The 27786-nt window shown below is 44.5% G+C and overlaps 2 protein-coding genes and 1 gene segment (V, D, J or C); 1 reads left to right on the top strand and 2 right to left on the bottom strand.

The window, feature by feature from the left end:
* On the bottom strand, positions 1-1848 carry LOC121645158 (zinc finger protein 436-like). The gene is made up of 2 exons (XM_041993564.1): positions 1663-1848; positions 1-1504 (listed from the first exon to the last, which is right to left on the bottom strand). The coding sequence occupies exons 1-2, from the start codon at positions 1700-1702 to the stop codon at positions 651-653; spliced, it is 894 nt and encodes a 297-aa protein (XP_041849498.1). The 5' UTR covers positions 1703-1848; the 3' UTR covers positions 1-650.
* A 2379-nt stretch (positions 1849-4227) lies between these two features.
* Positions 4228-4743, top strand: LOC121645178. The segment is given in 2 exon segments: positions 4228-4283; positions 4362-4743. Coding segments are annotated over 2 exon segments (435 nt in total).
* A 10717-nt stretch (positions 4744-15460) lies between these two features.
* On the bottom strand, positions 15461-19970 carry LOC121645019 (gastrula zinc finger protein XlCGF8.2DB-like). The gene is made up of 2 exons (XM_041993290.1): positions 19864-19970; positions 15461-17000 (listed from the first exon to the last, which is right to left on the bottom strand). The coding sequence occupies exons 1-2, from the start codon at positions 19968-19970 to the stop codon at positions 15938-15940; spliced, it is 1170 nt and encodes a 389-aa protein (XP_041849224.1). The 3' UTR covers positions 15461-15937.
* Between the last annotated feature and the right edge of the window lie 7816 nt (positions 19971-27786).

Here is a 27786-nt window from a genome sequence, read left to right as displayed (position 1 = left end):
ACACACACACACACACACTTTGCACGAACCCACCTCCCCACCACAACCACCCACACCCCCCCATTTTATTTTGCCGCTAAGCTGTCGCTTCTGTCTCTTCTGTTGCACATTAATAAGGAAATAAACATCTGGCCAGATGCTGCTGTGAGGAAACAGGATCTTGGGGATCCAGTCACATCGGGACCCAGCCCACCCATCACCACAGAGGCTGCCTCTGGAAACCACCCAGATCAGGGCAGGCTGGGGTCCTGTGGCTGCAGTGCAGGACCCCCGGCCACCAAGATAAGGGCGATCACCGCGGCAACAACCCTGCAGACCGAGCAGGCAGAGCTCCGGCATGAAGGACCCCCGTGAGGAAAACACTGGACTTAAAAATGTAAATATAAATACAGGAGTTCGTAAAAGCCACGTAGCTGGGTACAACAGTACCATAAAACCAAGAAGCCACATAAATAAGTGGCATTTAAATAAACAGAAAAGTAGATGATGACAGCTACTTTCACACCCGAGGAGAGAAAACCCAGCAAGTCTGACCACCTCACACTTCCTGCAAGCACTCTGGATTTAATCCGAACGGATATTTCCACACAGCATGTAAAACCAAGAGAAATGGAAACACTGTTTAAATATGGCAGCTTTTTCTTGGCACATCAGATTCCACCTCTGGATGAAGCTTTCTCCACACTTTTCAGGAAGGTGGCTTCTGACCTGTCTGAGCTCTGGTGGACAGTCAAAGCCACCTTATGAGTGAAACTTCTTTCCACGTTCTTTGCAATAATAAGCACCCCTTTACCACCGGCGTGAGTCCTCACATGATCAGCCAAACTGCTGCTTTGCCTGAAGCTCCTCTGACATACTTTGCAGCGATAAGGCTTCTCACCGGTGTGTGTTCTCGTGTGGGCAACCAGAGCACACTTCTGAGCGAAGCTTGTTCCACATTCTTCGCAGCCATGAGGCTTCTCACCTGTGTGAGTTCTTGTGTGGACGGTCAAAGCGCTCTTTTGGGGGAAACGTTTTCCACAGTCCTTGCATGAATGCGGCTTCTCACCTGTGTGTCTTCTCACGTGAGCGGCCAAACGGCTACTCTGGCTAAAACTCTTCTGACATACTTTGCAAGAAAATGGCTTCCCGGCGGCGTGAGTCTTCATGTGACGCTTCATGGCTGATGAGGAGAATCTTTTCCCACAGGTCTTGCAAGTATCTGGTGGACCCTCATCTGCAGACACAGTGGTGCGTCTTTGTATTAAAGAAGCAGATCTGTGGGACAGGAGCTGGCTGTGGTTTGGTTCTGAATAATTGTGCTCACTTCCCTCATAAACAGGAGTCATGGTATCAGCCTCCTGCTTCAGAACAAGCGCTTCCTCCTGATCTGTACCAAGCTCCGTTTTTTCTTTTTTAATCTGTAATTCTGGCTCCTCGTGGTCCAAACTGAATTTCCTGTCGTGCTCACAGAGCTGTCGGTGTGGCAGAGCTTCCCTTTCCTCAGTGACTCGTTGTGGGATGCCTGCAATTACAAAGAGACACAAAACAAATATGGCTTAGTTCTGACCACCAGCAGGCTCGACGGTGTCAGATGTCACACAAGTCCACTTTAAAAGCCACACAATGAAAAATGAAATAAATAAAATCCGGTGCAGCAGGACGTTTGTATTATTCACCTACATCCTGCTACGCTGTCAGAGTATCTGGCCTTTCCAGGCATGAGGGGACGCAGGGAGACGTTAAGGCGTCTTTCATGCTGGGTTTTCTGTTAATCTGGTGTCATGTGTGAACTACGTCCCTGTAGCTCGTCCAGAAACCGGGTCAGACCCAGTGTTTAACGGGTCTGAGAAGGATCAGAGGTCACTCAGGCTGCAACAGTCTGCCATTTCGTACCAAAGCCTCCTCCACAGCCAGAACCTCCGAACAGAAACTTTAGACATGTTGAGCTAATCCGGCTGGTGTCCCTAAGCCCACCTCCCCTCCCCGACCAAGTGGTCTTTGTTCTGGTTCCAGTGTATCTGCGGTTTTTGGATCTGGAGTCTGAAACATGATGAGCTGGTTCTAAGTCAGGATCTGGCTCTAAACCAGATCCGGATCCAGTTTGTGGAAACTGACGACTTTAGCTGAACATCACATAATACTGTACAGATTATAAAAGAAATTCTTCATTGGTATAGATCCTTGAAAACACACACACACACACACACACACACACACACACACACACACACACACACACACACACACACACACACACAATTAAAACAAATAAAACATATTAAAATTAAATCAGAATATAAGTAAAAAAAGTGAAATCCCTTTAACAACAAACTGTTTTTATGTCCGTTAAGCTGATTCCAGCTTCGAGGACGAGGACGAACCGTGTGGTTTAACACGTGTTGGTAATTCTGGAAATCTGGTAATGGTCACGTTTTCCTTCCAGGGGTCACTGATGAATTTAACTCGAGGGTTTCTTGTGTGACTAAAGAACTTTTCTGTGGCGTGGATGATTGCACCGTTTCTTGTCTGGACGATACTGAAACGACATCTTCAGCTCAGGAAATGGCTTTAAAACCAGACCAGAAACATCTTATTAATCCCTGAACAGAACAGTTTGCATTATAAACCTGTATCTGCTCAGATTTATGTACAGAAATAAAACAAGAGCACCAGATGTAAAACTGTAATGAGGATGTGAGGAAGACTCTTGTTCTGCCCCTGACGAAGCATTAGATTATAACTCCAAACATCCTGATCACATGACCTGGAAGCTTTGGCATTAAAACGTGAACCCGTCTGATCGTAGTTTGTTTCTAAACTGTCATATTTAATGTTGAACCGACGTGTTGCTCCACTAGAGGGCGCCAGCTGATCGTCAACATGGGTTGTTTTCAGAGGACAGACCTCTGGCAGCTAGCCGGAAGCCGGAAGACACCTGACCAGTGGACGCCGTCATCCTGGATGTCTCTACTAAAAACACCAGCTACCACAGGGGACAGAAGACAGAGGAGGACTTCAGACAGAGGTGCTTCAAGCTAGGTTTCGTTTAAAGGCAACTATGTAGGGTAATAAGAGGAAGAGTTCTAACTTTACTTATACAGCACTTTTCTAGTCAGGCTGACCACTCAAAGCGCTTCACACTGCATGTCCCACACTCATACCCGACAGACCCGGGACAATGTGGAGTTCAACGTCTTCAGCATGTAGCCTGGAATCGATCCACCGATTTTCATGATGTCTGCTCTTCCTCCTGAGCTACAGCCGTTTCAAAGGGTCAGACAACTAAAGCTCGACTCGCCATGGCAACTAGCATTACACCCAAAGAATAGCATTTTAGACCAATGCTGAAAACTCTGTCAAAGAAGTCTGACTTTTTTCTGCTGTAGGGACCAACCTGGCAACTTACTGAACACAAGTGTGCTGGTGATACTTTAGTTGTCCTAGTGGCCTACCTGCACAGGTGCACTGGGGAAGTGAGGAAAAGTATCGCTAGTGCACGTCGGACACTGGCCTGAACAGCATCCTAAAGAAATGATGTCAAACAGGTCAGAGTGGGCTTGACCTTCCTGATATCCAAAATGAAGAGCATGTCTACTGGTGACTGATGTTTGTAGCTCCCGTCCATGCAAACACACGAGGCATCATGATGAATGGAAATTTATCAAAAGTTCAAATGTCAGCTTCTGACTTTCTGCTAAAAGGATGAAATAAAAAGAACCACAAGAAGAAGAGGATTCTGTCTGGGTCACGTTCGTTTCACAGATCCAGGGCGACACATCGAGTGATGGCACCACGAGCGAAGCCCAAGCTTGACCGAAGACCCATCAGAAGAGCAGGAAAGGGATCGTACGGGACCACGTTTTAAATTTATCAAATTAATCACTGTCGGTTCCAGATGGCGAGAATTATAAACCACATCCAGAAGTAGCCCCACGCAGGTTACATCATGTAGAAAAGAGTCGAGTTTAAACAAACGAAAAAACAGATTCTGATTTTATTAAATGTTGGACCAATAACAAAAAGAAAGAAAAGCATAGGTAATTGTGTTGTATTACATTTCTGTTAAAACACAGCCAACATTCAAAGCTGCTGGTTTACCACCTTTTAGAGAAGAGAAACTACAGATGAAAGAGGAGACGGAGAGATTCAGGGAGGAGCTGAGCTGTTACTGAACTATAGAAGAGACACAAACTTCCACATTCAACACAGTTCAACACACAAACCACAAACATCACCTTTATTCAACATGCTGTCTTTGCAGACATTTGGATTCACTCTGCTGTTTCTAGTCATTCTAACAGGTTTGTTTGCTTCTTTAAAACATCCATTTCTGGATTTTCTGCTTCTTCTTCACTTATTTGACTTCTCTCTTCCTTTAGGTGTCAGCTGTGAAGAACTCACTGCAGTCAAGAATGAAGAGTCCAGTTTAGAAGGAAGCTCTGTTACTCTGTCCTACACTTACTCTAAAACACCAGCTGTTACTGATTATTTCTTCTGGTATCGACAATATCCAGGAAAACCACCAGAATTCCTGATCTCTCACACAGGAACAGGATCAAAAATATCTCCTTCAGTTCCTGGACTGTCTTTTAAAGTGAGTGCAGATAAGAAACAACTGGATCTGGAGATCTCCTCTGCTGAAGTGTCTGACTCTGCTGTGTACTACTGTGCTGTGAAGCCCACAGTGACAGGAAACAGCAAAACTCTGTACAAAAACCTTTGGAGCAAAGACAACGCAATACTCCACAACGTCCACTAGAGGGCCTCACACACTGTTAAAGCTCTGATTGTTGAGTCATTGGACTGATGACAAAGACAAGAGAGAAATGAAGCAGTAAAGATCAGAGACAGAGACAGAGCTGCTGTGGAAGCAGGAAACAATCTGATTGGTTGAGCTGAACTGAAAACATCATGGCCCCGCCCACTGAACTTCAGCTCATCCAATGACATTATTTCTTCCTCATTCTACTGCAGTGGAAGAACATTGTTCATCTGCTGTGTGTCTGGCTTTTAGAACTCCAAAGACATGTTGCTTTACCTCTTTTTGCTTCTATCTCACATTCTAGGTGAGTTTAAGAACAGGGATTAAAGTTTGCTTGAAGCTGCTGCATTAACCACATATACAGACTGCATTTCACTACTTTTCTGCTTTCTTTGCTCTGATAGAATGAAAATCATCTTTGGATCATCTTGTAAATTGAACTGACAGAGTTCTACAGTTGATTTAGTTGTGAATGTCCACAGAGTAACACTGTACAGGAGACATTTTCCACTGTCTTCTCCTCTCAGCCTCATGGACAATGTTAGTCTGATGGCTTCATTTTCTCTACTTTTTCCAGGACTAAAAGCTGCAGACACAATCTCTCCTGATCAAGATGAAGTCAGTGGAAGAGAAGGATGACCTCTCACACTCACATGCACATATCAGACTGATGATACTATAGTTTCCCTTCACTGGTACAAACAACATTCTGACCTTCAGGCTCCTCAGTTTATACTCTGGAAAGGAGCTAAAAGTTCCACAGCTAAATTCATTCCTGATCAGCAATATTCCTCAGAAACATCGTCTACAACAACCAGCCTGACCATCAGCGAGCTAACCCTGGCAGACACAGCTCTCTACTACTGTGCTCTAGAAACACAGTGATACAAAGTGTAGAAGAGGCTGTACAAAAACCTGAACACAGATATCTGACTACTCTTCAAAGAGGAGGGAAGTGGTATTCAGACCACAGCTTCATATCAGATGGATTCTGCTCATTCCTGTTTTATCAGAGTCTCTGTGGTTCCAGCTGCAAACACTAATTATTCTAATAGAAAAACTCACCAACAATGTGCTTCATAGAGCTTTGGAAAGAATAGAAAATGTTTTAAAATGTGTTATAGAGAAGATAAAATGAAGAAAACCAAGCAGAGGTTGCAGAGCGCTGAAAAGCAGAGTTTATATTTCCACTTAAACAAATCAAATCTCAAACCTATAAGGTTTTATAGACAATGATGCAGAGTGAATCAGCAGTGTTAGGAGAGTAGAGTAAGACAGACGTCACCATTTACCCAAAATATAACCACATATATACAAATATATATATATATTTCTATATACATACATGTTATGGGCCAGATGTAATTCAGGACCTTGTTCTACATTTCTGGTGTATTGATCTTCCCTTGATGCAAAGTTTTTCTTGAGTGTTTGCAGTCACATGTTGCTGCAAACACACAGACAGTTCCTGGTCTGGAGACGTGTTCATTTTCAGGATTAACTATTAAATTCATGGAAGGATTAAATATTACTGTAATGGTTTTAGCAAACTGGACCACAATAAGTTCAGGACAGAGGATTGGATAGGAAACAGATTTATTGTAGAGTTGTGAATTGCTTCCAGGAAAAACCAGGTCTGGTCTCGCTGCTCACTAGCCTGCGAGAATAGGAGAGCCAAGGTGAGAACAGGTGACAAAATGGGGATTTATGAATACAGATGATTACGTACCGGCGGGAGAAGTTGGAGCGAGCCGGTAGAATTCCTGTATTGCATAACAGAGAGGAGATCCGCTGCGTCTGTCGGGGCTGCTGAAACAGGATGGGTTAGCAAGGGAAGATAATGGTTATACTGAGACTTTGAGTTGGGTATGTGTTCAAAGAAGGGGAGGGGGTCCGGATGGTTCCTCCAGCGGAAGAGAGAGAGAGAACAGGTTGCGAATCCAAGATCCAAATCCACATCCAAATCCAATTCCAAATCCACATCCAAATCCAAATCCAAATCCACATCCAAATCCAAATCCAAATCCACATCCAAATCCAAATCCAAATCCACATCCAAATCCAAATCCAAATCCAAATCCAAATAGACAGTCCAGGGGTCAGATTATCAGCTGGGTCAAATAACAGAAGATCAGAGTTACCAGACAGGGGACAGGCAAAAATCCAATATCCAGGTCAGAAACGGGTCAGAGATCAAAAACAGGCAGGCAGGCAGAATTCAGGGCTGGAAACGTGCAGGGAGTTAACCAAGACGATCTGGCAAAGGAGTGGTGTTGTGCACTGGTATATAAAGCACGCAGCGCAGGTGGAGCGCATCAATAATCAGGAGCGCGCTGGAGGAAGGATGCCTTCAGGGACAGCTGGGAGATTCCGACTATAGGCAACCACCGTGACAATTAATGTAACTATTAAATGAATGGAATGATTAGGTTTTCATGTTGTCAGTATAATCTTATCTGTGTTTTATTTCTGGAATCAATATTCAATTTCGTCATTGTCCCCAAAGGGAAATTGATTTCGCAGCCCAAACACACACATAGGACAGACATCACAACAAAACATCAGCAAACAAAATCAGAACCAAAGACATATGTCAAAAAGAGAGATTCTCACAATTCAAAACATTAAATGAGCTTAAAAAACATTAAATGAGCTTAAAATAAGTTAAATAGAATCACAGCTAAAAACAAAATAAAACAACTCTGTCACCTTAGGCCATTACTGTTAAGTAATTGAACAGCAGTAGGGACAAATGACACTTTAAGTCTCTTTGTCCTCCCCAAAGAACCCTTGAAGCAACGGCCAGAAGGTAATAAAATGAACTCATTCTGGAGAGGGTGGCTCGGGCAGCCTAACATAGAACGAGCTTTCCTCAACACATTTTTATTAAAAATGGACAAAAGACCCTCCTGCTGGGATCCAGAGACTTTGCCAGCAGCTTTGACTAAACGACCGAAGCGGTTTTTATCTGCCAAACTTAGGCTCCCGAACCAGCAATAATACAAAAGGATAAAACCGATTCAATTACACTTTTGTAAAAAAGAGACAACATTTTAGTGCAAACGTTAAAAGACCTCATCTTTCTTAAAAAGAATAACCTCTTATGAACCTTTTTTGAGGTTAAGTCAATGTGAGACTTAAAACATAATTTGTTGTCGAAGACCACACCCAAGTATTTATAACTGTCTACCTCTTCAAAAGCAGCTGCTTTAATAAAAGTAGACGGGGGGTTTGACGGAGACTTCCTAAAATCAATAACCATATCTTTGGTTTTGGACACATTTATATGGAGGGAGGAGTTGTCACACCAGCTCACAAAATCATCCACGATCTGCCCATGTGCTGTCTCACCTTCCTCAAGAAGGCTAACGATGGCCGAGTCGTCAGCAAACTTTAGAATATATCTGTTATTAACATTACTGCGACACTCGTCAGTGTACAGAATGTATAGAAGAGGAGAAAGACAACAACCCTGTGGAGAACCTGTGGAGCACATTAGAAAACGTGCCATTCACCTTCACACATTGGGACCTATTAGTAAGAAAATCTAAAATCCAGCCAGTCAACTTAGGATGAATCTTAAAATCAGTAAGCCTTTCAACCAATAAACAGGGTTGCAAAGTGTTAAATGCGGATGAAAAATCCACAAACAAAACTCTGGCATGAGTTTTGGTGCCTTCCAGGTGTTTTAACAACAAATGTAAAAGGGTAACCACAGCATCCTCCATGCCTCTACCCGCCCTGTACGCAAACTGGAATGGATCAAGGTACTTTTCTACCTGGGATAAAACTTCTTTCTTAATAATTTTTTCAAAAGACTTCATAACAAGAGAGGTCAATGCTACAGGTCTAAAATCATTTAAAACAACAGGGGAGCTGAACTTAGGCACAGGAACAATTACAGAATGTTTCCAGACCTTTTGCAGCTTTAAAGATTGCAGGAAGATATAAAGAAAAATCACACTTAACTGATCTGCACATAATTTTAACGCCTTCCCACAGATATGATCATTTCCAGGGCTCTTGGCCTTAGTATGCCTCAGCTGGTTAGCCACCTCTTTAACACCAAAGGAGAAAGATGGACGAACAGCAGTCTTTCCCTTTAAAGCATCCAGGTGTTCAGTACCATCAACATTTTCAAAACAAAGAAAGAATTTATTAAGACCATCTGCTAAGTGTTTATCGGAGTTAAAACCATCCAGAGAAATATTGCAGTTACTCTTTGTCTGCATTCCTGTCATGGTTTTCATTCCAGACCAAACTCTCTTAATATTATTACTGCGGAATTCTGCTTCAATCCTTTCCTTATACCTTAGTTTAGACTTGTGTATTTCTGTTCTCGCTGCCTTTTTCCATTCCCTTTCAGCAAGTAAGTCCCCCTCTCTGAACGCTTTTTTCCTCTTGCGAATCATGTCCTTAATGTCCTTGGAAAGCCATGGTTTATTGTTCGGGAATATCTTAATAACTCTAGAAGGAATCACAGAGTCTTTACAAAACGAAATATAACTGCACACCACATCAGTCAGTTCATCCAGATCAGAAGAGCTCTCCTGGAAGACGGACCAATCAGTACAATCAAAGCACCCTTGTAGAGCAAGAGAACTATCATCTGTCCAAACTTTGACTTGCTTCACACAAGACTTTTCTCTTTTCAACACAGATCTATAGGCAGGTAAAAGGTGAACAGTATTATGGTCTGAAGATCCCAACGCAGGACCCGCCACAGATTTATACGCCCCCTTAATAGGACCGTAACATAGATCCAGGGTTCTGTTATGGCGAGTGTGGCAGGTGACATATTGATAAAGGTGATTCAGTGATTTCTTAAGATTACAGTTATTAAAATCACCCAAGATAAAGTGGGGAGCATCCGGAGAAATGGACTGGAAGTTGTGAGACACTTCAAAGATGATATCCGCGGCCGCTCTGATGTCAGCCTTAGGATAAATGTAAACAACAGTGATGAATATTTGTGGAAATTCCCTTGGAAGGTAGAATGGCCTTACAGACACAGACAGGAGTTCAATGTCGGTATGACACAGCCGCTCGCGCACAGTGACATTACTGCACCAGCTACGATTGACGTAAAGACAAACTCCACCTCCCTGGGATTTGCCGGTCACCGTGCTGTCCCGATCCAAACGAACAGGAGCCCCAAAGCCGGTAATTTGTAAGGAAGAGTCGCTTTCCTCATCAGTGAGCCAAGTCTCAGTGAACGCCAAAAGACAGGCGTCTCTGTATTCCCGTAAGTGGAGTACATCCCATTGCAATTCATCAGTCTTATTCCTGAGAGACTGAACATTAGCCAGGATCATGGAAGGCAGAGGAATACGTTTCTTACTTTGAAGCTTTCTGATGCGCTGACGCACGCCACCTTTCTTCCCCCTTTTCTTTGGGTGACGTGGCCTTGCAGAATTCACTTTTGTCCCATCAGATAGAGCCTCAGCAGGGTTAAAATCCGGATCGGAATATGTGGGATTGTTCACGGCCAGATAACTCCAGTGCAATCCCAGGAGCGTCTCTCATGAATAAGTAATTTTATGGCTCCCTACAAAGTCTATAACAAACATTAACAATAAAAAACGTAGAATCTCCATTTTGACAGAGTACCTTCTAAGGAAGCTGACTCTGTTAACTCATAAACTTAAAACACCAAAATAAAACGCTAAAAAGTCACTAAAAACACTAAAAACACTAAAAATCAAACAACACACACAGAGCACAAAACGCCAGCTGCCGGTCGCCACAAGAGCAGCGCCCCCTGCACATATCAACACACCAGCACATGATCATAGTGGCAGCATAAAGAACTTGACCCACACTTCTTTTTTAATGATCAACATTTTATTCTGTTTCATCTCCAACTTTTCCACAATATTTATTTATTTATTTCAGCATAGTGAAAGTAAATAAAACATATTACAGTAAGGAAAAAACAAACAAACAAAAAAAAAAAACAGAGACCGAAAGGGTGTAGGCTGAAGCTAGTAGCAAAAAAAAAAATAGAACATAATAATAAAAAATGTATAATTTTGAATATTGACTGACCTTGCTAACATTACCTGGACTAGATTTCAGTTGATGCCCTACATCACACATGCATGGGAATTCTTCCATCCTGAAGTGAAGGTCATTGATAAACATGCTTCTTTCTAAACTATTCGTGTTAAAGGAAGACATCTTCCATGGGTTCGTTCTCATTTAATTAATCTTTACAAACAACGAGACCAAGCTTGGACTAAGTATAGGAGCTCTAAAGAACCAGCTAATTGGGAGAGATACCGTCAGCTTAGAAATCACTCCAAAACACAAACTAGGAATGCTAGGTCAAATTATTAGGTTTGCTAAAACTTAACCTAAAAAAACCACTTGCATGCTATTTGGTACCTGAAATTAACTTCACTTAGCTAACTTAAATATCAATTTTGATAATGGCGCATTAATGGATAATGAAATTACTGTTCTCCTCCCTGAGCCGCCACCTTATCGTGGTGGAGGAGTTTGTGCGTCCTGATGATCCTAGCAGCTATGTTGTCGGGGGCTTCATGCCCCTGGTAGGGTCACCCATGGCAAACAGGTGTCTAGGGGAGGGACCAGACGAAGTGCGGCTCACATTACCCCTATAACAATGAAAAAGCAAGGACCAAGGTTTTCCTTGCCCGGACGTGGGTCACCGGGGCCACTCTCTGGAGCCAGGCCTGGAGGTGGGGCACGGAGGCGAGCGCCTGGTGGCCGGGCCTTTGCTCATGGGGCCCGGTCGGGCTCAGCCCAAAGGGTGACATGGGCCTCCCCTCCCGTGGGCTCACCACCTGCAGGAGGGGTCATAGGGGTCGGGTGCATTGTGAGCTGGGTGGCTGCCAGAGACGGGGACCCTGGCGGTTTGATCCTCGGCTGCAAAAGCTAGGTCTAGGGACGTGGAATGTCACCTCTGTGGTTGGGGAAGGAGCCTGAGCTGGTGCGCGAGGTTGAGCGGTTCCAGCTAGATATAGTTGGACTCACCTTGATGCACGGCTTGGGCTCTGGAACCACTGTAAAGGTTGGGCCCTTTTCCATTCTGGAGTTGCTCCCAGTGAGAGGCGCCGAGCAGGTGTGGGCATGCTTATTGCCCCCTGACTTAGCGCCTGTACGTTGGGGTTACCCCGGTGGACGAAAGGGTAGCCTCCCTCCGCCTTCGGGTGGGGGGATGGGTCCTGACTGTTGTATGTGCTTATGCACCTAATAGCAGTTCAGAGTACCCACACTTTTTGGAGTCCTTGGAGGGGGTGTTGGAGAGCACTCCTTCTGGGGACGCCCTCGTTCTGCTAGGGGACTTCAGTGCTCATGTGGGCAATGACAGCGAGACCTGGAGGGGCGTGATTGGGAGGAACCGCCCCCCTAATCTGAATCCGAGTGGTGTTTTGTTGTTGGACTTCTGTGCTCGTCATAGACTGTCCATAACAAACACCTTGTTCAGACATAAGAGTGTCCATAGTCATGTCGTTTGTCTTGCGGCCGCATGTTCTGGACACTCGGGTGAAGAGAGGGGTGGAGCTGTCAACTGATCACCACCTGGTGGTGAGTTGGCTCAGATGGTGGGGGAGGGTGCTGGTCAGGCCTGGCAGACCCAAGCGTGTTGTGAGAGTCTGCTGGTAATGTCTGGCAGGGTCCCCTGTCAGAAGAGTTTCAACTCCCATCTCCGCCAGAGCTTCAACCATGTTCCGGGTGAGGCGGGGGACATTGAGTCCGAATGGGCTGTGTTCCATGCCTCTATTGTCGAGGCGGCCAGCCGCAGCTGTGGCCTTAAGGTTGTCGGTGCCTGTCATAGCGGTAACCCCCGAACTCGTTGGTGGACTCCGACAGTAAGGGATGCCGTCAAGCTGAAGAAGGAGTCCTATCGGGCCTTTTTGGCCTGTGGGACTCCAGAGGCAGCTGATGGGTATCGGTGAGCTAAGCGGAGCGCCGCTTCGGCGATTGCTAAGGCAAAAACTCGGGCAAGGGAGGAGTTTGGAGAGGCCATGGAGAATGACTTCCTGACGGCTTCGAGGAGATTCTGGTCCACCGTCCGGCGGCTCAGAAGGGGAAAGCAGTGCTCTGTCAACAGTGTGTACAGTGGGGATGGGGGGCTGCTGACCTCAACTCAGGACGTTGTGAGGCGGTAGAGGGAATACTTTAAAGACCTTCTCAGGATTGGGTCTCTGCTCTTTGCGGATGATGTGGTTCTGTTGGCTTCATCGGGCCTCGATCTTCTGCTCTCACTGGAGCGATTTCCAGCTGAGTGTGAAGCGGCTGGGGTGAGAATCAGCACCTCCAAATCCGAGACCATGGTCCTCCGCCGGAAAAGGGTGAGGGTGGAATGCTGACATAATTTATCAAAATACATATGATATACATCTTAACCATTAAATATCTTATTTAATACTCTCTGCAGATTCATCTGATGATGTCCTTTTAGAACTCATCATTGTAGTCTATATGAGAAACTTAATTGGTTACAGCCTGAAGGGAGAAGACGCTGCCATTGGTTTCAATTTCTTTTTAAATGTGCTCATTTTGACTTGCCTCCATATCTAAAATGTTTCTTAATTCCTTTGTCGTCCTCCTACTCTTTAAGAAAGTCTGAAAATCTCTCCTTTATTGTTCCATTAGTGAGGAAGGAGGCAGGTTGGCGGTCCTTCTCCTATTTGGCCCCTAATGACGGAAACCATTTACCTGCATCTTAGAGGTCAATAACATCCTATTGTCATTTCAGAATTCTACTCAATACTGACCTCCAAACAGTTTGCCAGTGTTTGTAATGCTGTTTCCACACTGCTCCTTATGTGTTAATCCGTTAATCTGAAATTGTGTAAACTGCAGTTTACACAAACTCTGTGTTAATGATGATTCTATATAGTTTTGGTAGAAGTGGGTTGTGAAAGCAAGTGCTAGTTTTTGTATCGTGTACTGTCCTTTTATATATAGTGTTACACAGTATGTTTGGTATATTTTAATATTGTTTTGTCTATTGTTATGTCTATGTCTTTATGTTTCTTTTGGTCCCCCTTGCAAACGAGATGTTACATCTCAAGGGGTTTTCCATAATAAATAAATTGAAATTAATATCAGCTGATAGAAGTGATTGTGTGCAAAGATGTTTTACACAACCCACCACAAAGGCAGATTAAACTGATAAACCTCTTTGCCAAAACTTTTAATTAGAAGTGCACCTTCTTTAGCTAAGCTAACGTTAGCCCGGACCATGGAGCCGAGAAATGCCGAACGTCATTTCTAGAACAGAACCACATCTTAGAGAACCAACACTTGTTAAATAAAGGACAGTTTAAATGCTCTCTTTGCTGTTCTTTTCTTCATTGTTGGTCCAGCTTCGTCTTTTATCTGTAACTGTTTACAATATTCACGTTCAATAAAGTTAGAAAAAAAAGTTTAAATTCCGGTAAGCTCCGAATAACCAACAACACTCACAAAAAAGAACCGTCAACTAACATCTGGAGTAGACTTAAGACATGGCGGCGTCCTCGTCCGCCATTTATCTGCAGTTGGATGCCTCTCGTCCCGCTAGTGACATCTGGACTACATAAGGACTACATCTGGACCACATCTGGACCGCGTCTGGACCACAACATACTTGCCGTAACCTAAGTCCAGTCCAGCTAGTGACATCTGGTCCATGTGGACTACAACATACTTGCTGTGCTGTAACTGGATTTGGTCCAAATGTGTCCAGTTTAATTCATTTTGTGATGTTTTACCATTTTCGCTGCTTAAACGCTTCAATGAATATAACCTGCAGTTAAAGTAAAGTTGTCATTAACATCCCATATCACTGGAAGCTTAGTAACAACTGGGCGTGATCTAACGTTAAAGGTCCATATTATACATGTTTTCAAGAACTTCATGTGGGTGTCAGAGGTCCAACAACATTGTTTTAAAGTGTTTTACCCCAAATTCAGCCTTGCTCCTTCATTTCAGTCGTTCCAGATGTGGCTCTAATGAGAATGGGCTGTTTCTGTGTCTGAACCTTTAAATGTTCATGAGTGGTTCCTGTCCACGCCCCTCTCTGAACGAGGATCCGGCTTTCGCTGGTGCCCGCTCAGCGATTTTAAAGGGTGGGCTCAGCTAGCCGGGTCCGTGACAGTATCCACTACCAGGGGCAGTGGTTATTTCACAAAGGGAAAGATCTCAGACTCACCCGTTTATAGCACACTTTCACTAAAACGTGGAGCAAACAAGCGAGACAGGATTTTCTCAATTTTGGACCTCAAACACAGGCTATGAGGACACACAACTGTTAAACATGCTGGTAAATAAAGTAATTATGTGAATCTTTACCACTAGATGTCAGTCATTTTTATGTACTGTACCTTTAAAGTAAAATGGCATCAAAACTCTAAAGCCTGGTACACATAACGATTTTTGGGCTGTTTTTGTCCCGATTTGGCCTCTTCCCGACCTCGGAAGGCAAACGCCCGATCATCGTAAGATTTCCCTGTCCAATTATCATTTGGTCAGAGGTTACGTCCCGATAATCCGCTCCAAAACATGTTGTAGCCGACAATCGGGAATATTGAACATACAGTATGATCAAAACCTATGTTTTATCTTCACGTGTGAGGTCTCGACCAGATAAAAAATATTACAAGATTAAAAAAATCATTGTGTGTGTACCACGCTTCAGTCAAAGCATGTTTTTTTCCTCATGGCAGAAGTTATTGAGGACGATGACAGCAGAGCCCACATTTAAATATCTTTTATTTAAGAATGACATCCTCAACTCCTGCAAATGGGTTCTAAAACTAAACACACACACAAAAATCTTTCGTTAAAACGTCCACATTTGACAAGAAGCAAGTCTTTTATTAGTGAGTTTTCATGTGGCCCTTTGAATAACAATTTACAGGAAACATTTTCCATGTTTTACAGGAATCAGCTTCTCAGCTGTCTGACTTCTGTTGAGGCCCTTAAATCATCATTTAGATCAGGGATTCGGCCCGCGGGTCTTAAATTGGACATGTGATTTAGACTGAATTATTTTTCACACATAGAAGGTGGCTTTTGACATCCTCTTTTAGAGCTCATGTGGTACTTTAAATGATCATTTTGTTTGAAACATTTTCCACATGTTGGACAAGAATACGGCCTCTTACCAGCGTGACTTCTCATGTGACGTACCAAATTACCCTTGCGACCGAAACATTTTCCACATGTTTGACAAGATTACGGCTTCTCACCTGTGTGAATTCTCATGTGACGCACCAAAGTACCCTGGTAAAAGAAACGTTTTCCACATGTTGGACAGAAAAATTCCTTCACACCTGAGTGAAATTTCATGTGGGTCACCAAACACTTATTTTTAGTGAAGCATTTCCCACATGTTGTACAAGAATACGGCTTCTCAGCTGTGTGAATTTTCATGTGGTTCACCAAATATTGAGTTTGACTGAAACATTTTCCACATGTTTGACAAGAATACGGCTTCTCACTTGTGTGAATTTTCATGTGGCGCACCAAAGTATCCTGGCGACCGAAACATTTTCCACATGTTTGACAAGAATACGGCTTCTCACCTGTGTGAGTTGTCATGTGGTACGCCAAATATTGAGTTTTACTGAAACATTTTCCACATGTTTGACAAGAATACGGCTTCTCACCTGTGTGAATTTTCATGTGGTTCACCAAATATTGAGTTTGACTGAAACATTTTCCACATGTTGGACAAGAATACGGCTTCTCACTTGTGTGAATTTTCATGTGGCGCACCAAAGTATCCTGGCAACTGAAACATTTCCCACATGTTTGACAAGAATATGGTCTCTCTCCTGTGTGAATTCTTACATGAACAGTTAACTTACTTTTCGTGTTAAACTGTTTCCCACAGAACTTGCAGGAATGTTGTTTCTCATCTCTTTCATTACAATGACTTTCTAACAGAAAGGACTCTCCTAAATTCTCATTTGTCTCCGTTAGACAGCTCTTTTCTGGCTGTGTATCTGCACACGTTGTTGGTCCTGAATCTTCAACCGTGCTTTCCTCTAAAGGTGAATGTTGGTCTGCAGGAGGGCTGTAAGAGGGAATATGGTCCCTGTTTGGTTCTGGATCACTGTGACCATCTTCCTCATGAGCAGCCGGTATTGAAAACTGATCAGTTTCATCCTTCAGCCAAAGCTGCTCTTCCTCCTGACTGCTGAGGAGTTCCTCCTCTTCCTCTTTAATACGAGCAGACTCTGGTTGCTCCTGGTCCAGGTTTGAGTTCTGGTTGCACAGCTGCTGGTCTTCTTGAAGAGCTTCATCCACCTTGTAGACATATTGATGTGGAACCTCTGGAGGGATAAAGGGACAAATGAAAAACATGAAGAAAGATTTTAGTTTAGGTTAATTACTAGGGTTCTTAAAAAAGAAAAAATAGGACTTAATATTTATATTATTACTTATTTAACCATTACAAGCTTCACTGAGACTAAAATCTCTTTTCAAAGAGTTTAACAGCACAGTTAAAATGTACAAACACACATTCAAATTAACTGAGTTTATAAAACTAATTAAAATCCTCAAATGAAGCAGAACATCTACAAACACATGTAACTGCCTCCAAATCATCATGAAAGCCCTTTATCCCACCTCAGTTTGAACCCTCTGGGACTGAAAATAATTAAATAAATCCACTAAAAGGTCCTGATCTCTTCAGATGATTATATTAAATAATTTATCAAGAGCTATAGGATTAGACAATAACCTCCATCCTAATATGGATTTCGTGTGTTGGAATTATACTATGAGGGCCTCATGTTACTTATTTCTTCTTTCCTTGACTATAAACAGAACTTTGTGGTTCCACCTCTCTCCAAGTCGGATGCAGGATTATATTTTATGGTTATGGTTAAAAGAAGGAAAAATGTGGTTTTAAAGGGAGTCAGTGAGTCTTTATTTGTCCCCCTATGACCCAGAAGGATATCAAATCATTAATCTGACTCTGCCAAAAAATTTGTTCTTATAAACTTTTTAGCTAATCTAAGAGTGATCTTTACATAAAATCCCCCAAATCTAAAACACCTAAAATCTATTATTTGAGAAAAAAAAACAAAAATAAATTGTATTTATTTATTTATTTTCCATCTCATCCGGAGGGACCCCGAGGCGTTCCCAGGCCAGCCAAGAGATGTCGTCTGTCCAGCTTGTCCTGGGTCTTCCTCGGGGCCTCTTTCCAGTGGGACGTGCTCAGAACACCTCACCAGGGAGGCGTCCTGGAGGCATCCTAACCAGATGCCCGAGCCACCTTATCTGGCTCCTCTCGATGTGGCTCTACTCTGAGCCCCTCCCGGATCACCGAGCTTCTCACGCTATCTCTAAGGGAGAGTCCGGCCACCCTGCGGAGAAAACTCATTTCGGCCGCTTGTACTCGCAATCTTGTTCTTTCGGTCACTACCCACAGCTCGTGGCCATAGGTGAGGGTAGGAACGTAGATCGACTGGTAAATTGAGAGCTTTGCCTTTTGGCTCAGCTCCTTCTTCACCACGACAGACCGATGCAGAGTCCGCATCACTGCAGACGCCACACCGATCCGCCTGTCCATCCCCCTCTCCATCCTTCCCTCACTCGTGAACAAGACCTCGAGCTACGTGAACTCCTCCACTTGGGGCAGGACCTTATCGCAGACCCGGAGAGAGCATTCCACCCTTTTCCAGCAGAGGACCATGGTCTCGGACTTGGAGGTGCTGATTCTCATCCCAGCCGCTTCACACTCGGCTGCGAATCGCTCCAGTGAGCGCTGAATTTTTTATTTTTTTTAATCAAAATAGCGACTGTGTTCAAAATGGGCATTTTAATGGTTAATAATAATTTGAATGATTATATCTGATTGATATTTTTTATCATGAATGAAGATGATTAAAACATCTTCATTCAAAAAAAAGGAAAAAAAAGGGAAAAAAATCATCTTCTGTCATGTTTTAATAGTAGTTTTTGGGAGGGAAATTTTGTGTCCTCCAATGACCCCAAAGGATAGTAAATTATAGCGAGCTACATCTTCAATCCGTAAACTGTGTTCTAAACTTTACATCAAGACCTTTCAGTGTCATTCTTTTTCGTTCCACTAAGTCCGTGGTTCTAAAACTGGGGGGGCGTGGCTACATGATGGGGGGGGGGGGGGGGGGGGGGGGGGGGGGGGGGGGGAAACATTCTGGTCCACACTCCAGACCACTGGGTGGCAGTAATTCACCAATTTGTCGTTGCCGACCGCCAAAAAATATAAGGAAGAAGAAGAACTGCAGCTCATAGACTTTACTGAACTCACCGAAGGGAGAAAAGAAAGAGAGATGAGGAGAAACAGGTAACTGGGATGAAACAGCGCAGATATCTTGCTCTTGGTTGGTTGGTTTAACAGTAAATGTGTTTCTTATTAGATCTTTCTCACACCTGGGATGTCATGAGTATAGTAGTCATGGTGGTTAGGGTTAGTGGTTAGGGTTAAGGCAGATTTATATTCACGGGGCGTCTGCGTGTGGTCGGTTACGGCATAAGGCTGCAACTAATGACTATCTGATGGTCGATTAGTAACCGACTATTAAAACGACTAGTTCACCAATCGGATTATGTATCTCATGATTATTATAAATGGTTCTTATTTCACTTTCAGCTTTGAAATCTTGCATGAGGTTTTTATGTAAGTCGGACGTGCCTCCTCTTTAAATGTTCGAGCATTGCAGACGTACTTCCGTGGTATGCAAGGTCCGTGTTTGCTCCCTAGTTCGCCGCCATATGTTGCCCCTGGCGGACTTTATTGCACATGTGCAACTCTCAGCAGAAATAAAAAAAGAAGACGGTAGCTCACTTTGTAGTCCGCCCCCCCTCTTTGCGCATGTGCAACTCTAAAGAGAATATAGAATTATAAGACGATGTCTTAGTCTGTAGGTTTTGTTTTGGTTTTTTGTCGACGATAGTTGACGGCTAAATTCGTTGTCAACTATATTTATTGTCGACTATTGTCGACAACGTTGACTAATCGTTGCAGCCCTATTACGGCGTAGCTTATACTGGTGAGTTTGCTCTCACACTCGAGCGTAGGGGGTACGCGTAGTTTTGGTGTCGTGTTGCTGTTTCTCTTCCTAACCTGAAGGTGGCAGCAGGGGTGGTATCGGCTGGTAAACTCGCCAGGTCTGCGTTCTTTTGATTCAGGGAGGAGATCCAGATATCCGATAACCTCTGTGTAACGGTCTGCACAGGGCTGCACGTCAGGTCTGGAAAAGGTGCGCATCGAGCCTACAACGGGAAAGCAGATGCAGATGCCGCGCAAGCCTAAATCTGCCTTTAGGCAATACCTCAATGCACGGCTTGGGGTCTGGACCCAGTGTCCTCGAGAAGGGTTGGAACCACTTCCATTCTGAAGTTGCTCCCAGTAAGAGGTGCCAAGCAGGTGTGAGCATGCTCATTGCCTCTATTGTTGAGGTGGTCAACTGGAGCTGTGGGCGTAAGGTCATCAGTGCCTGTCGTGGCGGTAATTCCCTAACTCACTGGTGGACACCAGTAGGGAGGGATGCTGTCAAGCTGAAGAAGGAGTCTTATCTGGCCGTTTTGGCCTGTGGGACTCGAGAGGAAGCTGATGGGTATTTGCAGGCTAAGCAGGACACAGCTTTGGTGGTCGCTAAGGCAAGAACTCGGGAATGATAGGAGTTGGGAAAGGCCCTGGAGAATGACTTCTGGACGGCTTTGAGGAGATTCTGATCCACCATCCGATGGCTCAGCAGGGGAAAGCAGTGTTCCATCAACACTGTGTACAGTGGGGATGGGGGGCTGCTGACCTCGACTCGGGACGTTGTGAGTCGGTAGAGGGAATACATCAAAGACCTCCTCAATCCCTCCAACATGTTTTCCGTTGGGAAAGCAGAGTCTGTGGACCCTGGCCTTGGTTCCCTTATCTCTGGCAATGAGGCTGAGGTGGTTAAAAAGCTCCTCAGTGGCAGGGACCCAGGGGGTGGATGAGGTCCACCCAAAGTTCATTAAGGCTCTGGATGCTGTAGGGCTGTCTTGGCTGACACGCCTCTGCAGCATTATGTGGACATCTGGGAGAGAGATAGGTTTTATTAACATCAGCACGTTATGTGAGATTTGAACTTAAAGAATATTTAGAGCGACTCCGCTGAATGAAACGCTTCATCAGGACTTTTAAAAAGTTTCACTTGTTTCTCTGAGTTTTTTTCCATCACAGAGTTTCTGGCTGTGAATCTGGGGAAACACTGTTTTGTTCTGGTATTTCAGAAATGAATGAAGATGTGTTAAATCAGATTATTACAGTAATCTGATTACTACCAGATAACTGATTTTGTGCATGTCAAGGAAGTCTGGTGAGTGAGAAATTACTCTAGGATTTTAATTTGCTCTCACGCACACACACATCTCTCCCTTTTTAGAAAAGTAGGAAGACGGGCAGCCGGGGGGTTTGGGAGCTCCGCTTACTAGGAGCAGGCCTGGAAGTCTCATTAGGAGATCTGGGCAGGTTAAAATCCCTTCACAAGGGTGTGAGTGGGTCTCTCGCTGGAAAGCAGTGAGATAGGGCGGATGGATTAGCCGTTATTCCGTATTCTACAGAGACGTCTGTAGTCTAAGGTGTGGGAATATTCCTCCCCGTGCTTAAGGGTAAACATGGGTAATGTAGGCTCAAAAACACCGGCGACGCCCCGCGGTGAACTCTTTGAGTTCATGGAACGTAAGTATGGGAAAATGTGTGTGGAGGTGTGTGCGGAGTGGATTCAGAATGGTATTTTTCCAGCCGAAGGCTCTTTGAGCCCGGCGGCACTAAAAATAACTAAAGAAGGATTAGATAAGATGAGGGACAAATTAAAATCACAGAAACGGGTGAAGGTCTCAGATTGGGACCGCTTAGAAAAACATCAGGCGGGTTTAACAAACTGGCTCGCAGAATGTGAGCGTCGACAGAGAAAACAGAACACCAGAGTTCTTCCAAACCTTACTGACCCTCCACAGACTGACCTGCACCGACCTGACAACAGCCATGATAAGCGGACGACAACCTCTGTTGCTGTGTCTAATTTCTCTCAGCTGAAAACTAACTCATTGTATCCCTCTCTACCTGCATGTCCACCATCGGGCCCGAGGGGCCAGAACACCTCATTCCCGTGCCCAGACCTGACGATGCTGGGAGCCTCTCCGGACCCAGACTTGGACTGCCTACCCCCAGTCCCACCACCTCCTCCTGAGGACCACGACGACGATCCATCCCTGGAGGGAGCTGCTGCCCCTGAACTGATACCGCCCAAGGCCGAACCACAGCCCGATCTGCAGACTACAGAGGAAAAGAAAAAGTCCAAAGCCCCTCACAAAAGCGGCAGAACCTCCCCGGTGACCCTGAGAAATCTGGCCTGAAATCTGCTCATTTATGCCCCATGGTCGAAGTGGCAGGTCCCACGGGGCCCATTCTGGTCTTCCGAACATGGACGGAGACCGAGGTGGCGGCCCAATTGCCGGACCCTGTCACCTCTGGGCCAAAGTTTGCTGATGAATTTCCTGTTTTCTGCCGGGAGTTCCGCCCCACAGGTGCAGAGATCCGCCGGATGATGGCCAGACGGCTTAAGGTGACTGAACTGTCTAAGATCCAGGCCAAACTCCCCGCCGCTGATCTGAGGCTGGGGAATCCGGACTGGGGCCATGATGATAATCTCCTCTACAAAACTGCGGTAGACAAACTGGCAGAGGAGGTACGTACCAATTTCCCGGCCTCAATGAACATGACCAAAGTTTTCACCTGCAAACAACAGGCAGGGGAGACTTCAGATGATTTCATCCACCGAGTCTGTGTCACAGTCTCAACTTTTGGAGGACAGACTGCACCCTCACCAGGCTGGTAAGCCAACTCCCCCACCCCTTGGGAAAATATGTGCGCTGATGCTGTCATTAAGGGCCTCCACCCTGAAGTCGCGGATGAACTGAAGCGACAGTTGGTTGGGTGGGATGTCAGCCCACGTATTGATGACGTTCGCAAATATGCCAGGCATGCTCAACGCCTGGTTGAGGAAAAGCTGTCAAAGAAAAAGACTAAAGAGGACAAGGAACTACATTTGGCCGCAATGACAATGTATTCAGCGCTGTCTGGTCCAAAACAAAACCAGGGGGCCAGACGGCGTGACTTTCCACGTGGATGTGGGCGTGGTTTTCGAGGACGGGGCCGCCATCACGATGCATGTCATATCTGCGGACAGCTGGGACACTGGAAGGCTGAGTGTCCGCGTCGCCAGCAAAACGGGGGCCGGCAGCTGGCCATTTCAGACTGACTGGGTCGGGGGGGGGCGGACAAGGATGGGTCTAGGAGACGCCCCTCATCTCTGGGTGATGTAACTCGCACACACACACAAAGTTTTGACCCAGTAACTGAAAGCTCTCTCTCTTTTCCTTCCTGCTCTGCTGCTGGCACACAGACACCCAATGTAAACAATCCACAGATAACACAGCACACACACCCTGCTCCCACACACACACACGTTGAAGGTCACAACACTGATAAAAACCTGCAGTTTCCCTCGCTCTGTTGCAATGAAGAAACGCTTGCTGTTTCCTCTGACTTTGACAAAATCTCCAAAATTAACCACGCCATCTCTGTGCTCGAAAGCAGATGCATACCGACGAAGACTGGGACGTATACGCATTTAACGGCTAAGGCCTACAAGATTTTCCCAAACCTACAAGTCGAGGTGTCGGGTAAGACCGTTGAATTCATGGTAGACTCTGGTGCAACTAGGTCAGTTTTGAGGGCTTCTGAGTTTTCTGTGCCGCTTAAGATGTCTGGTAATTTTGTGCATTCAATCTCTGCGTCTGGGACCACCGTGAAAGAATGGTTGACCGCGCCCCTTGGGTGTAATTTGCTCTCGGGGTGTAAATTTAAACATTCATTTCTGTTGTCTGATGTTTGTCCGGTCAACCTTTTGGGTAGAGATTTGATGTGTCGGTTAAACATTTGTCTCACATCTTCTCCTGATGGAGTGAAAGTTATGGCCAACCCTGACTCCGTCATCACAGCATGGACACACCCCCTGGGAAATCCTGTGTGCTATTGTTGGGAGTTCCCGAGTGAAATTTTTCTGCAGCAGCTGACTGAGGTAAATCCCTCCCTCTTGGTCTCGAGCCCTGCTCAGAACTGTGTGTGCATTGCTAACATCTCACGGGAGCCCGATGAGAGATTTGAAACACAATGGTTTAATCATTCTCCAGAAACTTTAAAGGTGTCTTCTGTTCTGTGGAATGAGCACGTGGCTGCAGCTGTGCTCAGTCTGACAGAAGAACAGAAGGAATGCTTCCTGCTTCCGCATTCCATCCCACATGTTTCTCTCTCCAGCTACACAGACAGACGGAAGAGCTGTGAGCTGGGGGACACAGGGGTAATGCATGATTGTGAGCCGGCTGGTGAAAATGTGTGCAACTCTGAGTTTGTGTGTCTGCAGGGTGATGGCTGTGGGACTGATGACGTCAGCATGTGGTTGAGTGTGTGTGAGAAGGCCGAAGACTGGAATTCCTTCACTCTTGAACCTGCAGTCTTGTATTCTCCCACAGTGAAAGCTTACAGAATGGATGTCCAGCTTGAGGTCAGCTGTCAGAGATCAGTCCAACTGATTTCAGCCAACATGTTTCCTGAGGAAGATCTTAACCACACGTGTTTGTCAGAATCTGAACTGGAAAACATTCCGGCCCTGAAGGCTGTTCTAAATCTCTGTGGGCTACCTCTAACTATGATGTAGGGCTGATTAAGAACTGTCCTCCTGTTGTTATCACTCCACGTTCTGATTATCGCCCTCATCAGAAGCAATATCCTTTGAAACCTGAAGCTGTGCGTGGTATCATGCCTGTGTTTTCTGCTCTTCAACAGGCGGGAATTGTCAAACCCTGTGCTTCCTCTCCTTGCCGTTCTCCTATGTTTCCTGTAAAAAAGGTCAGGGATGCGGGTGAGCCAGAGGAATGGAGATTTTGTCAGGACCTTCAAAGAGTCAACTCTGCGGTTCAACCCCGTGCACCATCAGTTCCGAACCCTTGCACGGTACTGTCTCAGATTCCACAGGATTCTTCTTGGTATAGTGTCTGTGATTTGAGTAATGCTTTCTTCTCAATCAGGATACATGAAGACAGCCAGTTCTGGTTTGCTTTTGAGTTCCTAGGTCAGACCTGGACCTTCAGTCGTTTGTGCCAGGGGTTCTGCGAGAGCCCCACCATTTTCAACGCCGCCATGAGGGAAAGTTTGTCTGGCTTGGTCCTTCCTCCTGATACCACTCTATGTCAGTACATGGATGACCTTTTGATTGCTTCTAAAACACTTGAGGAGTGTGAGGAAGCCACTATTGCACTGTTGAAACATCTAGCTGAACAGGGTCACAAAGCCAGTCTGAAGAAGCTGCAATTTGTGCAGCAAACAGTTACATTTCTGGGTCATGTGATCTCCGCAGGTAGCCGTGCCATCTCTTCTAAGCCTGTGTCTGCTATCCAGAACATTCCTCGACCTCGCACTAAAAAACAGCTCATGTCTTTTCTGGGGACAACTTCATATTGCAGGAATTTAATTCCTAATTATTCTATCATGGAAGCACCGTTGTCAGCACTCAGTCATGGTAAGGGACTGAGACCAGGTGATGCCATCTCCTGGAATGAGGATGCAGAACGTGCATTTGTTGATCTGAAGCTGGCACTACAAACTGCCCCCACTCTGGGCCTGCCGGATCCTGAGAAACCATTCGTTCAGGCAGTGGATGAGAGGAATGGCTCGATGACTTCAGTCCTGCTCCAGACTCACGGAGGTAAGTTACGCCCTGTTGCTTATCTCTCAGCTAAACTGGACCCTGTCGCTAGGGGCCTCCCGTCCTGTTTGCGAGCCGTGGCCGCCGCCGAAAAAGCTGTGCTGGCTTCTCGTGACATTGTGGGTTATTCTGATTTAACCCTTTTGGTCCCTCATGCTGTTTCCATGATCTTACTGGAACAGAAAACCTCTCATCTCTCTGCTGCGAGACATCTCAGGTACACCTCCATCCTGTTTGACATGCCCAACATCACAGTTAAGCGGTGTACCGTCTTGAATCCTGCTACCCTGCTCCCTACTGAGGACGACGGAGAGCCGCACTGCTGTGTGGCTGCATTGGAACAAACGTGCACGCCCAGGCCAGATCTTAAGGACACCCCACTTCAGAATCCTGATCTTGTCTTGTACGTCGATGGATCAGCACGACGTGCTAAGAGATTTAACACCTCTTTATTGAAAGATCCTGAGTTTATTGATTATTTTAAAAAAGAATGGTCAATTTATATAGAAAAAAATGACATGCCTGAAACTTCAGCGTGTCTCCTTTGGGAAGCAGGAAAAGCAGTAATGCGAGGGAAAATAATTTCCTTCTCCTCACATAAAAAGAAGAAGGAAACAGCAAGAGTTTTAGAATTAGAACTCAGGATTAAATCATTGGAGGAGGCTTACCGCATTTCCCCTGAAGAGCACACAATGAATAATATAAGGAAAACTAAATTGCAGCTTAAAGAAATTATAGATAAAAAAACATAGTTTTTAGTGCAAAGACTTCGCTTGGAGAACTTTGAACACAGTAACAAATCTGGAAAGTTTTTAGCAAATCAACTAAAAACAAACAAGGAAAAAACAACAATCTCCTCTGTTAAAGATCAAGACGGAAACATCAGCCATGACCCAGACAAGATAAATGACACGTTTAGAAGCTTCTATAAAACATTATATGAATCACAGATTAATCCAACAGATGAACATATTGAACAATTTTTAAACAACATTAATCTACAAAAACTAAAAAATGAAAATAAAATAACTTTAGATGCACCTATTACTGTAGATGAACTCCACGAAGCTCTCCAACATATGCCCAACAATAAAGCCCCGGGTCCAGATGGTTACTCAGCAGAATTTTACAAGGAATTCTGGACAACGCTAGCTCCTACATTTTATAATATGTTGTTAGAAATACAGGAAAAACAAAAAACACCGCAAAATATGAACTTAGCTAATATAACACTATTGCTAAAACCAGGCAAAGACCCCACACTTCCATGCAGTTACCGTCCCATATCTTTAATAAATGTAGACCTGAAAATAATTAGTAAAGCTCTTGCTAGAAGGATAGAAAAAATAACCCCTCTTATAATACATCCGGACCAGACAGGTTTTATAAAAGGTCGACATTCATCTACTAACACGCGTAGACTAATTAACCTCATAGATTACTCTACTTTACATAATCTAGAATCCACAATCATTTCTCTAAATGCAGAAAAAGCCTTCGACAGGGTAAACTGGAAGTTTCTATTTGCAACACTAGACAAATTTGGGTTTGGACCTGCTTTCATAGAGTGGATTAAAATATTATATAATAACCCAAATGCATGTGTGAAAACCAACGATCAAACTTCTCCAAGCTTCCGCTTACAGAGAGGCACCAGACAGGGCTGTCCACTCTCCCCCTCACTTTTTGCCATTTTCATAGAGCCGTTAGCAGCTGCTATTAGACAAAGTATAGAAATTAAAGGAATCCAGGGCAAAAATATAGAACATAAAATAAGTCTTTATGCAGATGATGTATTACTCTTCCTTCAGAACTCACAAACATCACTCTCTGAGACAATCACAGTTATTAATAAGTTCTCATCAATATCTGATTATTCTATTAACTGGTCTAAGACTACAGCCATGTCCATCAACTGTGACCTACAAAACATCCCTAATATCAAAATACAGACAGGAAACATTAGATATTTAGGTATAAATATTTCCCCCAGATTATCAGATTTAACAAAATTAAACTATGTTCAGCTACTAAAAACAATAGAAGATGATCTCTTACGGTGGAGGCACTTACCCATCTCACTAATGGGGAGAGTTGCCACCATTAAGATGATGATTCTACCTAAAGTTAATTATTTATTTTCAATGATACCCACTAAACCCTCCACCAGTTGGTTTAAATCTCTGGACTCTTTCATATCCAAGTTTCTTTGGAAAAACAAGCCGTCACGTATCAGTCTTAAAACCTTACAGCAGACTAAAGATAGAGGAGGACTGGACC

Source organism: Melanotaenia boesemani, chromosome 8, assembly GCF_017639745.1.
Source record: "Melanotaenia boesemani isolate fMelBoe1 chromosome 8, fMelBoe1.pri, whole genome shotgun sequence".
Taxonomy (NCBI): domain Eukaryota; kingdom Metazoa; phylum Chordata; class Actinopteri; order Atheriniformes; family Melanotaeniidae; genus Melanotaenia; species Melanotaenia boesemani.
The sequence above is the reverse complement of the archived record's forward strand: the minus strand, read 5'-3'. Positions and strand labels throughout refer to the sequence as shown.

Excerpts from the sequence above, each read along its gene's own strand:
- LOC121645019 (XM_041993290.1), bottom strand. The coding sequence starts at position 19,970 with ATGCGCACCTTTTCCAGACCTGACGTGCAGCCCTGTGCAGACCGTTAC. Across the intron at positions 17,001-19,863 it reads AAAGAACGCAGACCTGGCGA|TCAAGAAGACCAGCAGCTGT; the intron begins GTTTACCAGCCG and ends GGATGAAGCTCT.
- LOC121645158 (XM_041993564.1), bottom strand. The coding sequence starts at position 1,702 with ATGCCTGGAAAGGCCAGATACTCTGACAGCGTAGCAGGAT. Across the intron at positions 1,505-1,662 it reads CTCTGACAGCGTAGCAGGAT|GCATCCCACAACGAGTCACT; the intron begins GTAGGTGAATAA and ends TTGTAATTGCAG.